The sequence below is a fragment of the Penicillium riverlandense genome (genome assembly GCF_028828495.1).
Source record: "Penicillium riverlandense strain IBT 135883 chromosome Unknown utg000006l_segment0_segment0, whole genome shotgun sequence".
Lineage (NCBI taxonomy): Eukaryota > Fungi > Ascomycota > Eurotiomycetes > Eurotiales > Aspergillaceae > Penicillium > Penicillium riverlandense.
Window position 1 is genome coordinate 1,702,471 of NW_026643197.1, and position 17,146 is coordinate 1,719,616.

A 17,146-nucleotide genomic window follows, 5' to 3' on the forward strand; every position below is an offset into this window, starting at 1 on the left:
TACTCTTCCTCCCTCACCACCTGTTCGATCGCCTATCGGCCCAGGTCGATCCCCGCTGATTCCACCGTTCCCGCCCCTGCCCTCCTAGACTCTTCCTTCTTCATCCCAGGGACCAGACCGATCAGCACTGTCTCCGCCACGACGGTCTCTATCTCTCTTGCTCTCGCTTCGTCATCGTCGCCCTCCTGCATGGTCCGTTGACTCGGCCCAGCATTCCACGACTCTCCCGGCTACTCTCCACCGGGTTTTGTCTGTCCAGCCCAGCCCGACCCTCATCCAGTCACATCCCACAAGGACCGAGCCCCGAATTTCTCCTCGCTCTCTTTTTCTTCGTCACTCACTTGCATCTCCAATAAGGTACGTTGCACTCAGCCCCATCATCTCAGCTTATCTTCATTCCCTCGACTTGTCCACTTCCCTCTCTCCTGTTTGCTCCGCATCACGCGAGACCAGCTGGAAGACACCATCCGCATCTTGATTGATGCCACCTACCAACCCCGCTGACACTGTTCCTTTTCGCCAAGCACAGCGCTAGCTCGCTTCGATTCATATTGGCTCCATTCTACCTACCTCCCACCCCCTTTTGATGCCGATTCGCGTCTTCGCACCACACGCCCTGAAGACCCCGAGCTCCACCCCACCCGTCCCTGAGTGACCGGTCTGTGTGTGTGCACACTCCGGACGGTGTGCATTCGCCCTGCCGCGCAAGGCCCTGCAGACCCCACCCCCCCCCCCCCCCCTCGCTGCTCTGCCAACAACACCCCGTGTATGATAGACTGCTCCGTTACGACACATCTCGGAGACGAACGAACCCCACGACTCCCCTTCCATGAATCATTCTTCCCGGCTATATAATCCAACATGTTCTGGCGTTTTGGGGGATATGCAAGTATCTCCACGGTCGATACCCTGCTCGAGAAACCAGAGGTCACCCTTGAAGAATTACTGGATGAGCCGGAGATCATCCAGGAACTGAAGCAGCATAATTCGAAACTCATAGAATATCTACGCGAGGACCATGTCTTGAAACGGCTTATGGACTATGTCACGGCACCGAGTCTGGTGAATGATGACGACGAAGAAAATGACCGAGACGATACGCACGAGAAGGATGTGTCCGGGAAGGGACAACCCGATACCGCCTCCCCGCCGGCTGAGCAGGAAACCAAAGAGGCCGATTCGTTGAAGGATGTCTTGGACCCGGATGATTTGGACAAGGTCGAGAAGACCCGTCTGAAGCATGCGTATATTGCGTGCGAGATTCTCTCCTCCGAAGCATGGACCATCCTGGAATCCATAATAGAAAACCCATCGAACTTGCGCGACTTCTGGGGATTTCTCCGACGACCATCACCCCTGGACTCGCTGCAGGCGAGCTACTTCACGAAAGTCAATGAAACCCTATTTGATAAGAAGACGGAGGAGATGTTGGACTTCCTGAAGTCCTTGGATGGAATTATCCCCGCTCTGTTGCAGCATATCGACAATCCAATGGTCATGGATCTGCTGCTGAAGATTATCAGCTTGGAGAAGGCTGAGGGTGGTCAGGGCACCGTGGACTGGCTCAAATCTCAAGAACTGGTGCCTACGCTGCTTTCCTTTCTCTCGCCCGAATACCCTGGTTCAGTTCAAACATCGGCGGGCGATTTTCTCAAAGCCATCATCACCATCTCCGCAAACGCCAACCCGAACGACCAGTCGTGTATTGGCCCGAACAGCCTGACCCGCGAGCTGGTTTCTGAGAAGTGTATCCAGCAGTTGATCAACTCAATGCTCGGCGGCGGCAACCCGCTCACCGTGGGCGTGGGTATTGTCATCGAAGTCATTCGCAAGAACAACTCTGACTATGACCCTGATAATATCGGTGGAGCTGAATCGATGCCTACACCATACGATCCGATTTATCTCGGCGACTTGCTCCGCCTATTTGCTCAGCATATCCCCAATTTCATGTCCTTGATCCGAAGCAGCAAGCACACCGTGTCTGACGGCGTCAATGTGAAGACCGTCGACCGAGAACGATTGAATTCCGCGTGGGGTGCGAAAATCGAACCGCTTGGATTTGACCGCTTCAAGACCTGCGAGCTGATGGCGGAATTACTCCACTGCAGTAACATGGGTCTTTTGAATGAACCTGGGAGTGATGAGTATGTTGTCCAGCGGGACGCGGAACGCGAGAAGTTGATTCGTGAGGGTGCTTTTGATCCTCACCGCGACGATGCTTCGGGTATTGACTACAATGATACCACGGCCGATTTCACCAATGGATCGGCACCTGATTCGGGCTCGCCAGAAGATTTGAAAAGTTCGGAAGTTCATCACGCCGGTGAAGAGGACGGTTTTGAGGATGTTGGTTTATCTGGTGTACTGGTCGATCACGATAAGACCGAGACAGAGGAGAGTGCCGGTGCACCAACAGAGCCACAACAGACCCCTCAGCCGGAGACTGAGTCCTCTTCTAAGTCCGAGCCTGAGGAGACCGCGAAGAGCGCTGCCAACCCCGAATCGTCTGACCGCGCTTCACCCACAGCTGATCTCACTGATAAGATCGGTGGCATCAAGCTTGAAAATGAACCGTCGAACGAGATCCAGGTCTCTACGCAAACTGTACAGGAGACGTCCCCTGTGCCTGCGCGACCAGAAGATGTACCGCCTCCTCTCTTTGCAGCGAAGGAAGAAGCAGCCGAGTCAACCTCGGCCCCTACCGACCAGCCTCAAGAGGGCGAACCCGCCCAAGAAGCTGAATTTGCAGATCATTCCCACGAAGAGTCCGCAGATGAATATATCCAATACGACACCGATGGTCGCCCTGTCGTGGGTGATTATTTGAAGATCATGTTTGTGGAGAACAAAGTGGTGCCTACGATACTGGTAAGTGTGACCTTGAGAGGAGCTAAGACAACGCTTCTGTTCTGACAGCGACTTCTAGGGATTCTTTTACCGCTTTCCTTGGAACAACTTTCTACACAATGTTGTCTACGATGTCGTGCAGCAAGTCTTCAATGGCCCCATGGAGCGTGGCTACAACAGGGCCCTAGCCATCGATGTTTTTGACACGGGTCGGATCACGACCGAGATTGTTGATGGCCAAAAACGTAGCGATGAGGCCCAGCGCACCAAGCAGATCCGACTCGGCTACATGGGCCATCTCACGCTGATCGCGGAGGAAGTGGTTAAGTTCAGCGAGCGCCACCCTCCAGAATTGCTCTCACGATCTGTCATGGACAGTGTTTTGAACCCGGAGTGGATCGACTATGTTGAGCAAACTCTTTCCGAAACCCGGGAACGAGACAATGCCATTCTGGGCGGCGTTCGCCCAGACATGTCGGTTGGGCCTCGCCAGACCGTCCTGAACAATGTCGGTCCCAGCCAAAGCTTTGGAACCTCTTCAGCTCTGGCGGACGCGGGTCTGAATGGCGGAATCGGCGGTTCGGGGTTCCAAGGATTTGATATCAATCAAGGAGGGGTATCTGGTGGCGCATTCGGTGCAGGTGGCGGTACCTCGCTGCTCAGTGGTTTTGCGAGCTCCAGCGACGATGAGGATGAAGATATGGAGGACCAGGATGACAGAGACTCTGGCAATGCCGAAACAGGCGATACCGAGAATGTGGGTGATATTCTTCCGACAGATATCGAGCTGCGCGTGTTATGACTGCAAAGCGAGTTCGCCATGCCTCCCTCGACCTTGCCCTCCCTCTGCCTTTGTTCATGTAGCCCCGGTGTTTCACTCCGGGGCATTGGTCTCTCCGCCTCGCCTGTCATGCCTACGGACCGAGCTCTCATCGCACTTTGAGAAACAGCATCGAGCGCCATTGACTACTCCTATGTTCTGTGTTATTTTCATCTGAAGTGTTTTTGAGTCCGTGATCTCATTTATGATAACACGCTGTTTTCTCACGGCAGCCCATTCACCCAGTCCCTCAGTGCATTGACGTCGACGCTAACATGACTCTTTGACTAGGTATCCACGAATTCCACCAGCCAGCCTATCCCGATCCTGCCTCCACCTCCTGCTCCATTAAGCCTTGGTCCCTCACGTGCACGTCGCCAGCTCGCCGCGCGGCTCGCCGCGCAGAAGCAGCAAGCAGCAGACAATGCTGATGCTGAAGGCGAGGAAAGAAAGACAGAAGACGAAGAGAACCGAGACTCGTCCTGGCCCTCCAGGAACCCATTTGTGATTGCCGGTGTCGATGACGACGCTGATGGCGGCAGCATGTTCCCCAACACAGACTTTGCCTCAAGGGAAGCCGAGCAGAGTTTCTCGCCCACTTTCGCGGAACCGGGTTTCAGCCCTCCGGACTCGCTATCAACGGGCTCATCAGAAGATGACGCCGACGGCCACGCCGAGGCCGTGCGCCGTCGTGTCCGCGTGCCCTTGGAAGTTGAGGATGACGAAGACGAAATGGGCGAGATGGTCGCACCCAGCGGGACAGGGTTAGTGGACTCTGACGAGGAGGAGGAGGCCATCATCAATGAATCCCTCGGGTACTCGAACTTGACTGGCCCAGCGCGGTATAGCAATTTCGGCCGCTCGCGCGCCGTGGGATCGCACTTTGAGGACGACGACGATGAACAGAACGATTCCAGCGACGGAGAGGATGATGGACTGGTAGAGATCATGGTTCCTGGCAGGAAATCCTCCACGTCGAATTAATCCTCTTCGTCCTGGGTGTTCGATCATTTCATCTACATGCATTCTTCGCATTTCTTGTTTTCGCGTTTCCATTTCCGTTTCTTTTTTCGACAATGCTGCCCGCAATGGAGAGAATACCTACGATTGATGAACTGGCGGGGGTTTGCTTCTCTACTTCGCTACGGATCGGAATTGTTCATCCTATCCACTCATCATCGTTATGTGCCCTGGCGTCTGTATATACCTCCTTCTGTCTCATCTCAGGGGTAATCTTGGTGCCCCTCCTGCATTCTGACCATTCTGAGTGCTTTTCTCTGCAAGTCTTTCGCGTGTGGTTTTTTCTCTCTTGTTTCCTTCTGTGCGTGCATCACACATCCTCTGCGGAGTGCTTGACGAGTGTTATGTTTTTTCTTGTTCGTTTCTGATAGTATAGCTGGTTGATGGTTGGTTGGACGAGCTACGTTGTGACATGTACGATAGTTGGTGTGTGAGTTAGAGATGAGGGCGAATTGATGTTTTGATCATTTATTGAATTAGGTAGAAAATACCGCTGTAGCCGTGTCTTTATTTTGTTTGCCAAGTTACAACTACATGTATTATGCTGCCAGGTATCAGGCGTTGAGTGGTTCGTTGAAATTCAAATACTGAGCTTGTGGCGACGGCTACAGAGCAACAAGATCTCCCCTTTCACGGTTCTGGTGGAGATCTCATCTTGAACCTGTGGTGCTTGTCCACCACCTCAGGTAGGGCATTTGACTTGCTCGAATCGTCCTCACCGATTGATGCCCCTTCTTCCACCCGACCACTCCGTGACAGGATCATGTCTGAACGGGCGTTTGCGCAACCACCATCTAAGCAAGCATCTTGCCAGCAAAACTTTTGAACAATTTACCGATTGAACGTCACGCTTGAGCCTCCTGTTAGTGATGGTTGCCGAGTTACTCTTCGTTTAACATGGTTTTTCCCCCTTAAATAGGTATACAAAGGTTAAGAAGACTAATCGTACGTCTTTACTAGCTTACCTATATGTGTACTGAGTGAAACATTACAAAAAATTGATTGAATATGGGGAACCCTATACTCACACTACCTACCGCATTATGTACGGTCAAAAAAAGTGGGACCGATCTCCCGCGACTCAGCTTTTCCAGCGAAGCTTCAACATCCCTTCTTTGCCATTGTACTAATGTGCGGGTTCACATGAGAGAAATATACTTCTGTTCCCTATAGGGTATTATTTTTCTGTGGCCATCTAGACTTGACGCCACTGTTCTCAGACCAGAAGAATGTCAACGTCTCCGTCGGCGGGGTGAGTTCCTATATCATAAACCGGAAAAGACCACACTTCTAACATCCCCGTCCAGCTCTTCCCCCTCCCTAGAAGCCCACAACAAGCTCATAGACTGGGTCCGCAGCCATGGCGGTTCCATTTCCGACAGCGTGCAAGTTTCCCAAGACTCCACGCGAGGCGTTCACCTCCAAGTGAAAGCCGACTGGCCGGACCCAATCCCCAAAGAAACACGGGTAATAAGCACACCGGTGGGGATAACGCTATCCTATTTTAATGCCATCGACCACCAGCACCAATCCTCCTCCAATGAAATATTGTTTTCCAGCGACGGCTTGGTCTTCCCGCGTGCATTCATTGACGCCGTCGGGCGCGAGGAAACCACAATCTTTTTCCTGATGGGCCAGTTCCTGCGCGGTGAAAGCAGTTTCTGGTTTCCGTATCTGCGCACGCTTCCCCAGCCGGGCCAGTTGACTACGCCGCTGTTTTTTGGGGAGGAGGATGTGGATTGGATCCAGGGGACGGGAATCCCGGATGCGAGTGTGCAGCGGTTTCGGCTTTGGGAAGGGCGGTTTGATGCGTCTATTGCGAAGCTTGAAGAAGTCGAGTTTGAGAATGTCGATTCCTATACTTGGTGAGAATATCCCGAGTTGGTTTGTCTCTGGGATAGAAATCTGACTGGTTGGTATATAGGGAGCTCTATCTCTGGGCTTCGACGATTATTAGCTCTCGAGCTTTCTCATCGAAGGTTCTGGCTGGTGCCGTTCCGGATGGGAATCTCTCTGATGGGGATGGGGTGTCTGTTCTGCTGCCTCTGGTTGATCTGCCTAATCATCGGCCACTGGCCAAGGTTGAGTGGCGAGCTGGCGAGGAAGACGTTGGGCTATTGGTTCTAGAAGAGATTGCTCCAGGACAGGAAATCTTCAACAATTACGGGCCCCGGAATAATGAGCAATGTATGTTGATTGCCGCGGTTGTCCCAGACACTAAACTAATATATTGGCAGTGCTGATGAATTACGGGTTCTGTCTCGCCAATAACCCGACCGACTACCGGATCGTCAAACTGGGAGTGCTGGACAACAGCCCGCTCACGGAAGCCAAAGACCGACAGCGGCAGTTGTACCCCGAGCTGGCTACAACAACCGAAGAGCCGTACTACATCTTCAGCATCCTCTACCCGCTCCTCGCCCGCGATACACCGATGGAGCACACGATCGTCTCCCCAGCCCTATTCAACGCACTCACCGTGATGGAGGGTAATCCGCGCGAGCATGCTATGATCGAGATCACCGAGTCCGAGATCCGCATCCCGCCCGCTTACGGAACTGGACACAGTACTCTTGCAGCGTTGAGCCAGATCAGCTTCGAGCTGATTGCGCATATTGCGTTGTTGAAGGACAGCGCGGAAGGACTCTCAGCGCAACCGGCCAACTTGAACCAGATGCATACCCAGATTTACCGCAATGGTCAGATTGCACTCGATCAAGCCGCCCTCATCATCATCTCGTGGACTCTCACCCGAGCAAGGGAGCAGCAGCGAGGCGAGACCTGGGACGATATCAAGACCCTCTTGAACGAGCACATGGCCCGCATACCCGCCGACCTCCTGCCCGAGGAAATCCTATCGCGCATCCGGGTCCGCATCCTCGAGCGCGAGTCCATCGTGCCCAAGAACGGGGTCCTCTTCCGACTCACCGAGCTGTTTACTCTCCTCCCGACGGAGATGCAATGTCCCAGCCAGCAACACTTTAACCACGTCTTCGACCGCGCAGCACAGGTCATTCCTGTCGTGCGCAGTGTTCCGAACTTGCTTTTCGGGACGCTGCTTTGCTTGCTGGTTGCTACATACCGCTCACAGGCCCCACTGTCGGCGCGTCTGACTCGATGGTTGGAGTTTCTTTTCGAGGCATATCCCCCGCCATCCGTGGCTGGTCATGATCTTGCTGTGGATGAAGAGGTGGATACGCTTCTTGCTGCGTTTGATGAGTTTGTGAACGTGGAAGACGCCCCACGATGGGCTGCTGATGATGGAGTTACTTGGTTAGTCAATGATAGTGGGTGGTTGGATGTGAACTGGCTGCGGTGGGCGTGGTGGGTTGCTGAAGCAGAGACAGTGCTGGTGCCGCCTGAGCCATTGCAAATACTGGGTGGTGGACCAGTGCAGATGTTGAAACAGGCGTGCTTGTATGTGCCTTAGTTTAGGTATTATGTCATCGCCCGAACACCTGCAATGGCTGGAATGGAGGATCCTGACTCAGCAATGTCACATGACCATTCCCACCCAATCACAGCCCACGTAATCGGCAACCGCAGGAATTGCCCAGCAGCCGTCGTCCTTTCCCTCTCCAGGACCCCGTTGGATTCACCCGCATCGCCCTCCCTCCTCCCCGTCTACCCGTCATCATGATATCTCGAGCGGCGGCTCCCTCCCCTTCCTCCCTCTCCCACCTTTCTTCCCGCTCCCTCCGCGCCCAGGGGGCGGCCGCCCGCTCTTTCGCGTCCGTGCAGGAGGCACCTCCCGTGCGGCACCATGGCGGGCTCCAGGACAAGGATCGGATCTTCACAAACCTCTACAATCACCATGGAGCAGATCTCAAGTCGGCAATGAAGTTTGGTGATTGGCACCGGACCAAGGATATCATTCTCAAGGGCGATGATTGGGTGAGTGTCCCTCCCATTGTGGCAGGATGCGAGAAGGAAAAAGAAAGTGCAATTGCTAATTTGACGGTGAATAGCTCATCTCCGAGCTGAAGGCTTCAGGTCTCCGTGGCCGCGGTGGTGCTGGTTTCCCCTCGGGATTGAAATACGTAAGTGCGATGGGAGAGCGTCGGACAACAACACGCGGATGGAGCTGACCAATGGTTCTTCGCACCCAATTAGTCTTTCATGAACTTCAAGGATTGGCAAAAGGACCCCCGACCCCGGTATTTGGTCGTCAATGCGGACGAGGGTGAGCCGGGAACCTGCAAGGACCGAGAGATCATGCGCAAGGACCCCCAGAAGCTGATCGAGGGCTGTCTGGTGGTGGGCCGGGCCATGAACGCCAACGCCGCCTACATCTACATCCGCGGCGAGTTCTATCACGAGGCCACCGTCCTCCAGCAAGCTATCAACGAGGCGTACCAGGCCGGGTACATCGGCAAGAACGCTTGCGGCACCGGATACGATTTCGACGTCTACATCCACCGGGGCATGGGCGCATACGTCTGCGGCGAGGAGACATCATTGATCGAGTCGCTCGAGGGCAAGGCGGGCAAGCCGCGCCTGAAGCCGCCTTTCCCCGCTGCGGTTGGTCTGTTCGGCTGCCCCAGCACCGTGACCAACGTCGAGACTGTCGCCGTGACGCCCACCATCATGCGCCGCGGTGCCAGCTGGTTCTCGTCCTTTGGCCGCGAGCGTAACGCCGGCACCAAGCTGTTCTGTATCTCGGGCCACGTCAACAACCCCGTCACCGTGGAGGAGGAGATGTCCATTTCCCTGCGCGAGCTGATCGACAAGCACTGTGGAGGTGTGCGTGGCGGCTGGGATAATCTGTACGCTGTTATCCCCGGCGGCTCGTCCACGCCCGTGCTCCCCAAGTCCGTGGCCGACGACCAACTCATGGACTTTGATGCCCTCAAAGACTCACAGTCCGGTCTGGGCACTGCTGCCGTCATCGTCATGGATAAGTCCACCGACATCATCCGCGCCATTTCCCGTCTGTCCACCTTCTACAAGCACGAGAGTTGCGGCCAGTGCACCCCCTGCCGCGAGGGCAGCAAGTGGACTATGCAGATGATGCAGCGTCTGGAGAAGGGTAACGCTCGCGAGCGTGAGATCGATATGCTGCAGGAGCTTACCAAGCAGGTCGAGGGCCACACCATCTGCGCTCTCGGCGAGGCCTTTGCCTGGCCCATCCAAGGTCTGATCCGTCACTTCCGGCCGGAGCTGGAGGCCCGCATCCGCCAGTACGAGAAGGAGCTCGGCGGTACTCCCTACGCCGGTGGCTGGAACCCGGAGAGCCGTGCAGAGGGCAAGCTGATTTCCCCCGGCATGTAAACCTTGCAAGCAGTGTTTGTTTTAAAAAGCGAACCGAAACAGGGACCAACCAGTAGATGGCCACCCTTTATATCTGGTCTCAGGAGTTTACCTGTTCTTATATCTCCTTGTTTTTCTCCTCTTGACCCTGACCCCTCCTGTTTCCTATGTCTCTTCTAAATTTCCTTCTCTCCATGTACAGTTGTCGGTAGCAAAATCCATGCAATTCATGTTTTCGCCGTGGTTCACATAAGGTAGTGTCTTTGTGGCTGATGCAATAAACATTGACTTTTGTGATCGGGGTTCTATGAAATCAAGCGCAACAAAACATTGTTGCTTGCCTCCCTGACTTGAATCTGCGGAAGAAATGTTCGCCTGCTTTTTCTCAGTCTCATCTACAGGCATGATCTCCGTATGAACAGCATTCTTGTCCTTCCTCGGAGCATCTTTCCTCTCATTACACTTACTTTCCACCATGCACTCGTTACACCCTGTCTTCCTACACTTGCACAGTCCCATCCTTCTGATTCTTCCTCTTTTCAGCCTTGGCCAGCCTCTCTTCCCGCCAATGCATCCCACGCTCATTCTCCAACCAAAGCAACGCCAAAGCCGTTGCCATCAACAGCCCCAAAAACCCAAAACACCACCCCCAGCCCATCCCCATCAACATCTGATCGATCACCGCCGCACCGACAGCTCCAAGCCAGCACCGCACCAGATTGCATGCTGCCGCCGCCGTGGACGCCCTGTCCGAGAAGAGATCCACCAGCAACGTGTTGAGCGTATTCAGCGAAGAAATGAAACACAGCCCAATGATGAACTGCAGAATTAGTGGCGCCGCTAGCGGAGCTCGCTGCTCCAGCACCCAGCCGTATGGCAGGTAGGCCGCAATCCCGAGCGCCATCAGCGGGAAGACGGTTTGGAGCCGCGTGCGCTCGATCGGGAATGCGCGTAGGTCGTCGCCCTTTTTCCTGTCTACGGGGAAGTTGAGCTTGCGTGCTACCCGGCGGTAGTTGTAGTCGACTAGCTTGCCGTTTACCATGGCGCCGATGCAGGCACTGATGCCTAGAGGGCTGGAGGGTTCGCAAGTTTGTTAAAGGCCTTGTTGTGGGTTGGTGAGAATGGTGGTACTTACATGAAGCATAGGCCGATCTGCAGCTCGTTGAATCCATATAATCCGCCGAACAGGTTCGGTACAGATGTCAACAGTGCTATGTTTGAGAACATGACTAGTCCAATGTACGAGATGATGATGATGGCATCTTTCTCCAGCAAGATGACGAAGGAGTTCAGTGGGTTCGGGAACGAGATTCGCGTGGACCGGTGTTGCTGTGGCGCGTCGGAGCCATTGTTTTCTCCCTCGCCCTTGTCATCGTCTTTTTTGTTTCGTCGTCGCGCAGCCAGGTACTGAAGCAACGACATGCGCCACCACTCTCGCGGCGGGACGCTGCCATTTCCAACAATCTTGCGCGCTGTCTCTGGCATGGTCATTATAAAGAGAACCAGATACCCTCCACTGATGATAACCAGGAACCAGAAGACACTGCGCCACCCCAAAAACTTCGCCAGCAGCCCACCGATCACAGGCCCCAATGCAGGAGCAACCATAACCCCCGCCGCCATGGGACCAATGTATGTGCCGCGCTCAGCAGGCGTGGCAATGTCGGCGATAACGCCATACCCAAAGGACACAGTCCCACTACTGCCGGCGCTCTGCACGCAGCGCAGCACCAACAGCGCCGCGAAGCTGTCTTGCAGCGCGAGCCCAATGTTCGCAGCCGTGTACACCGTGAACGCGAGGATATACGCCGGGCGCCGCCCGCCGGTGTCGGCGAACGTGCCCATGAAACTAGGCGCCAGGCCCTGCAGGATCATGTACGTCGTGATGGTGAGGTTGACCAGCGCGGTCGTAAGGTGGTAGTTTTCTACCAGCGTCGGCATCACCGGGTAGTAGATCTGTCCTGATAGTGGGGAGAAGAATGAAGCCAGTGTTACCATCACCACTATGAAGCGCTTTTCGTGTTTGCTGAAGGCTGAGTGTGGCTCGTCTTGTTGGTCTCTTGCTGGTGTCGGGATGGTCTCCTTTTGTGCTTCTTCTGCTGACGGGTCTGAGACTCTGCATGCTCCTGCTGCTGCTGCATCCGCCGGTTGGTCCGTCATGATGGCAGGGTTGTTGTTGATATGGGTGATTGTATCTGGCGTCTCGGTGCTTGGTTGTTTCTTGTCGGTATGCTCGTCCTCGCTGCGTCGTGTTACACTCTCCCCTGGGCCATCAGTCCTGACTGCTGGATCTTGTGCGTGGCTCATCTTGTTGGAATTAGAACAACAGGTAGACAGGGCAGATGATGGTATCCAGTTGGGAACCAAATCACTCTTGCCCTGAGAGTCTAGACAGAGACAGCAGTCGATCGGGGGGTTGTATTTGGCAGCTGCACCGACGATTATCACGAACGAACGTCACAAGCAAGCGCTGTCCCCCCGCTGAGGTATCAGGCAGAGACAAAAAAAAAAGAAGAAGAAACTCGTCAGCCAAGCCCGATACAAGACAGACAGTCCTCCCTCTTGTCCGGCCTTTGAAACCACCGCGAACCGGACGAAAAGTCCGCGTGGGTGTGCTGTATGTGGTATGTGCGTGCGCAGATTGCTGCGTGTATTCAATTCGAGTACTATCTTTCGGACAGATGGATCAGACGAGACTGTGACACCAGGCTTGAACCTGGTCCCTGAGAACGAAGCCGAAAAGCTGGGGGTCTGTGCACCGGGTTGGACGAACGGGGTGTTGATGGTTCTTCGGGTGTTCTAACTTCTGTTCCTGTCGCACAAACCAGGGGGAGATACAACGTTATGTACCAGGATCGAAGCAAAGCTCTTCAAGGACAAACAAAAGAACTTTTCTCTCGAGGTTGCTGGCAATAATGAACAAGAAAGCGATGATTTTGTAGGCGTAAAATCAATTGAGGCGCCGCACTTTACTCGATGCTCGAGCCAATCATCGCATCCCGGGACCGGGTGTGGAAACCGCTACCGGCATGTGTGTAGATGCGGTCTGGTTGGCTATATTTATGAGGTGAACTCTATAGAAAAGGAATAGGAAGTAGTAATAACTAGAATGGCACTGAGCGAGGGACTGAAGGTGAAGCGCTCGTTTTCAATATGGCGGGAAGAACGGAGGGGGGCGCACTGTCACTGCCGAGGAGGATCTTTATGTCGAAGAATAGGTACCATCTGAGTGCTCTATAATCGGTTTGGGTTAAAACATAATTGTAATTTGATGCAGAATAATGAACGACCTCCATCCAAGGTTCCAAAGTTGTACCTATCCTTGGCTCTATACACAGCTCAGCACAATATGTCCTCTCCGCGCACAAACCCACTTTCCAGAGACCATTTTGCAGACTAAAGCGGTTTTACCGGCGTGGCGAGATGAGACCACGACCTGGGGCGCCAAAGTGGGCCTGGCACAGCACCTGTCAGTATGTTTCTTTTAAATTGAAAACTCGCTGTGATTCACTATTACTGTATAGACCGAATAGGACTGAGGCGCCTTGATGAGATCTACATGTAGTTAGATGATTTGGCAGTTCCGGAGACCTGGTTAACTAGAGAGACATGCTTTATCGTATGTACCCTGGGCGGCTTTTTATGATTGGCCACGTATGCTGTAGGTATTATTGTTGGGCAAGGCACAGATCATTCCCAGATCTGGGAAGAGCTTCTGCAGATGATACCCGTCCTAACGTTGCAAGCGTAGTATCCTAGCAATGGAATCAAACCCCGCATAATTAATAAACGATGTCATCGCCATTTCATCCCAACGCCCTGTAGTAATTGGAGGTTTGGTCTACGTGGCAACTAGTTCACAAGCTCTGCATCCAAATATTCGATGGTGATCCCATTAGGTTCATTCGAGAAGAACGGCGGAGCTTCAGTGATCCGCGGAGTCACCTGGGTGACCAGTCATAAGCAAGGCCCGCTTTCTGGGGCCAGAATTATGGTGTGCTGTTGTGTTCTTTTTATTCATAATTATCAGCAGATAAATTGTGCCCTTTGTTACATGCGCTGAGATGATGCTGCTCCACCGGGCTCCGTCCAATGGCGGCTAGGCCCGCGATAGCAAGCTTTATGGCTGGAAGCTTGGTAACGCTAGCTCCTTTTGGCGACCCCACCAAGTTGGTATCCTTGGATGCATTCGGTGTCACCGGTGGTGTTTGGTCCAGTCCGTGGATATCCGAGTGATGACTTGCTTGACACATAAAGCTAAAAAGCTACGGGTCGCCCCCAAAATTTCCCCCTCTCGTCACTGCCGCCGGTTACCTACTAAATACTCTGCCTTTGCCCTCTCTTGCTACGCAACACCTTAAAATGGCCAAGGTAGGCAATTTGGCCCTCGATGGGGCGGACCCCCGTCTCTACCACGAAAAGGAGCACGAAAAGACGGTCGACGTACCTCCCGAGTACAGCCCAAGCGCAATCCGCCCGCAGCATCGCAAACTACATGATACTCGCGTGACCTTCGAAGAATATCTCTACTATGCTAAACGGACCCGTGCCGAGGAGGATAGCCTGCCAAGGCCGGAGAGGGAATCTGGGATTTTATCGATCATCTTCCCTTCAAAATCGGACGGGGGCGTGAAACAAGAAACGGAGCATGTGTCGCAAGATGCCACTGCCATGAATACCAGTGATCCGGCGAATCGTATGACCATCACGGACGAGGAGTGGGCTAATGCATCCCGGGCGCTTCGGACCGCAAGCCGAGGTGCGATTTTCTATCTGATCACTACCGATATTCTGGGACCGTTTGGCTTGCCTTACGCGTTTGCTACCATGGGCTGGGGGTAAGTCGGCGTCCCTTTGGGTTGAGAACATAGGTGCTAACCAAAGCTGTTAAGCCCCGGCGTGGCTCTGTACACCGTTTTCGCTGGCCTCGCTGGTTACTCCGGATGGCTCCTCTGGGAGACCTTCCTCGGTCTGGACTCTTACCAATTCCCGCTGCGCAGTTTCGGGGACCTTGCTTTCCGTTTGTACGGACGTCCGCTACGATATTTGTTCAACGTCCTACAGAGCATCCAGCTGATCCTTAACGTCGGATTGATTGTCATTTCCAACGGAGAAGCTCTGTCCCAAGCGACGAAATTCAAGCTCTGCTTTATCATCTGCTGTCTGATCTGGGCCCTGGTGGGATTCGTCCTTGGCCAGATCCGTACTCTCCAGAAATTCGGATGGCTGGCTAATGCAGCTGTCTGGTTCAACCTTATTTGCATGTTCATCACGATGGGCGGTGCCGCTCACTCGCCTCCAAACTTTGCTGGTGCCAGCCAGGCTGCCGGTGCTAATATCGGTGACGGCTCCTCCGTTCAACCAGTTAACGGTGTTTTCCCGCCTGTGAAGACCACCGGCGGCCTTCCCGATCCCAGTGATTTTGCTGCCAGTGTCAGTGGTGCCATGCAGGCTATCTTTGCCTATGGTGGTGCCATGGTTTTCCCCGAGTTTATGGCCGAGATGAAGCGCCCTAAGGATTTCCTGACTGGCATGTGGGCGGCACAAGTCTTCATTTACTTCTGCTACATGCTCTACGGCCTGTTCATCTATGGGTACCAGGGTCAGTACACGATTAACCCGACCTACCTTGGAATTAGCAAATATAGCATCCAGACGGCTGGCAATGTCTTCGCAATGCTCAGCGCGTTGATTGCGGCCGGTCTGTACGGCAACATTGGTTTAAAAGGTAAGCCCGCCATGGCACGTTCTCATGAAAGGGTCTGAACTAAATGTTTTTCTCAGTTCTCTATAACAACGTCATGGTCGAAATATTCCGTTGCCCTCCCCTCACAACCAGAGCGGGCAAGTGGATGTGGTTCGCCTTGATCCCAGTCTACTGGGCCGTTGCCTTCATCATCGCTGCCGGCATCCCCAATTTCTCCGGACTAACCTCTGTGGTTTCCGCGTTCTGTATCCTGCATTTCACCTACACGTTCCCGCCTTTGCTCGCGACTATGTTCTGGATCAAGGAAGCCGCAATGGGAGATGGAGAGGGGTTTGACCCTGTGTCAGGCAACACAGTGCGGCATGATAGAGGTGCCAGACGTTTAATCCGTGGCTTCTTGGCCCAGAGCCCCAAGCGGATGATCTTTAGTATCTGGAACGTCTTTTACTTCCTTGGTGCCTTGGCTCTGGCAGGCCTTGGTGCTTATTCCGCCATCACGAGTCTGATGTCGGCGTACCAAAAGAGTGTGACGACTTCATTTACGTGCACCAGCCCATTGGATGGGTGAGTGATTTTACTGGCGAATATATATATTCGGGAAGCTTTGTTATATGTGATTATGGGGCGGTTCAATCATTCGTGCATGTGTATTCGACGACCAAGTTGTATTTAGTTTCAGGTAGCTGTAACAAAAGTCATTGTGCTAGAATGTATAAATTCACGATTCTCTTTTGACGTCGGCAGATATAATACTCATATGGAATATGCCCCCAGGTCCAATTCGCTATTTTTGACGGATCACACTCGGTCTGATATTCAGGTTGAGGACGTGCTAAACCCCTTTGGCGGAAGGCGTATTTCACCGAGACCTTGAACCTGCCAGAAGTAGGTGAAATCAGTCGATCCTCGGGCGCCAGACACCCCAAGCAGCTCTACGCTGTTCGTCCTGCCGACCACTATGTCCAGACATGTAGCTTTAAATGCATCCAAAAGACGCGACGAATAAATGGAAAACGCGCATGCGTAGGAATTAGGGGGAAAAAAAGAAAAAAGAAAAAAGAAGCCCACCCCCCTTCCGGCTCTGCAGGTAGTACAGTAGAAGACTAACGAAGAAAGCGAGGACAATAGCGTAAGACGGAAATAGTAATAGTGATGTATGTGAGAACGGAAATAGTAGGGGCAACATTCCATTGACGAAATAGAAATATGTTACTAAAACACCCCTACATTCTTCAAAAAAAGCATCTTGATGAAAGCGGCAGACACCGTACAACCTCATGAAGGGGAAGAATAAGAGTAAAGAATCGGGTTAAATCCGAAACATAAACAAAGCAAAATAGATAAAGGAACATCTATTAAGAAACTTCACTATATACACAATACCTCGAGCTAAGGACGAACGATATGAACGTATACGGGACGGGATCCTTACGATAACATAGAACAATGAACGTATGCAGGAGACAATGTTTGCTATACTGTAAGAAGTTTTGTGAATA

At 53.2% G+C, this 17,146-nt stretch overlaps 5 protein-coding genes across 5 annotated transcripts; 4 read left to right on the forward strand and 1 right to left on the reverse strand.

Moving 5' to 3' along the window:
• Positions 1–861: 861 nt before the first annotated feature.
• N7474_006932 (SAPS family protein) lies at positions 862–4,654 on the forward strand (the record flags this gene model as incomplete). Its single annotated transcript, XM_057198342.1, has 3 exons — positions 862–2,871; positions 2,930–3,607; positions 3,962–4,654. 3 exons carry the CDS (start codon positions 862–864, stop codon positions 4,652–4,654), a joined length of 3,381 nt encoding a protein of 1,126 aa, XP_057051782.1.
• A 1,265-nt stretch (positions 4,655–5,919) lies between these two features.
• On the forward strand, positions 5,920–8,120 carry N7474_006933 (SET domain protein; the record flags this gene model as incomplete). The annotated part of the gene is made up of 4 exons (XM_057198343.1): positions 5,920–5,942; positions 5,998–6,555; positions 6,615–6,877; positions 6,928–8,120. The coding sequence occupies 4 exons, from the start codon at positions 5,920–5,922 to the stop codon at positions 8,118–8,120; spliced, it is 2,037 nt and encodes a 678-aa protein (XP_057051783.1).
• Positions 8,121–8,326: 206 nt separating this feature from the next.
• N7474_006934 (NADH-quinone oxidoreductase subunit NuoF) lies at positions 8,327–9,961 on the forward strand (the record flags this gene model as incomplete). The annotated part of the gene is made up of 3 exons (XM_057198344.1): positions 8,327–8,584; positions 8,659–8,730; positions 8,834–9,961. The coding sequence occupies 3 exons, from the start codon at positions 8,327–8,329 to the stop codon at positions 9,959–9,961; spliced, it is 1,458 nt and encodes a 485-aa protein (XP_057051784.1).
• A 478-nt stretch (positions 9,962–10,439) lies between these two features.
• Positions 10,440–12,247, reverse strand: N7474_006935 (putative MFS transporter; the record flags this gene model as incomplete). The annotated part of the gene is made up of 2 exons (XM_057198345.1): positions 10,440–11,013; positions 11,076–12,247. 2 exons carry the CDS (start codon positions 12,245–12,247, stop codon positions 10,440–10,442), a joined length of 1,746 nt encoding a protein of 581 aa, XP_057051785.1.
• Positions 12,248–14,302: 2,055 nt separating this feature from the next.
• N7474_006936 (putative amino acid transporter) lies at positions 14,303–16,215 on the forward strand (the record flags this gene model as incomplete). The annotated part of the gene is made up of 3 exons (XM_057198346.1): positions 14,303–14,778; positions 14,833–15,668; positions 15,725–16,215. The coding sequence occupies 3 exons, from the start codon at positions 14,303–14,305 to the stop codon at positions 16,213–16,215; spliced, it is 1,803 nt and encodes a 600-aa protein (XP_057051786.1).
• Positions 16,216–17,146: the final 931 nt, after the last annotated feature.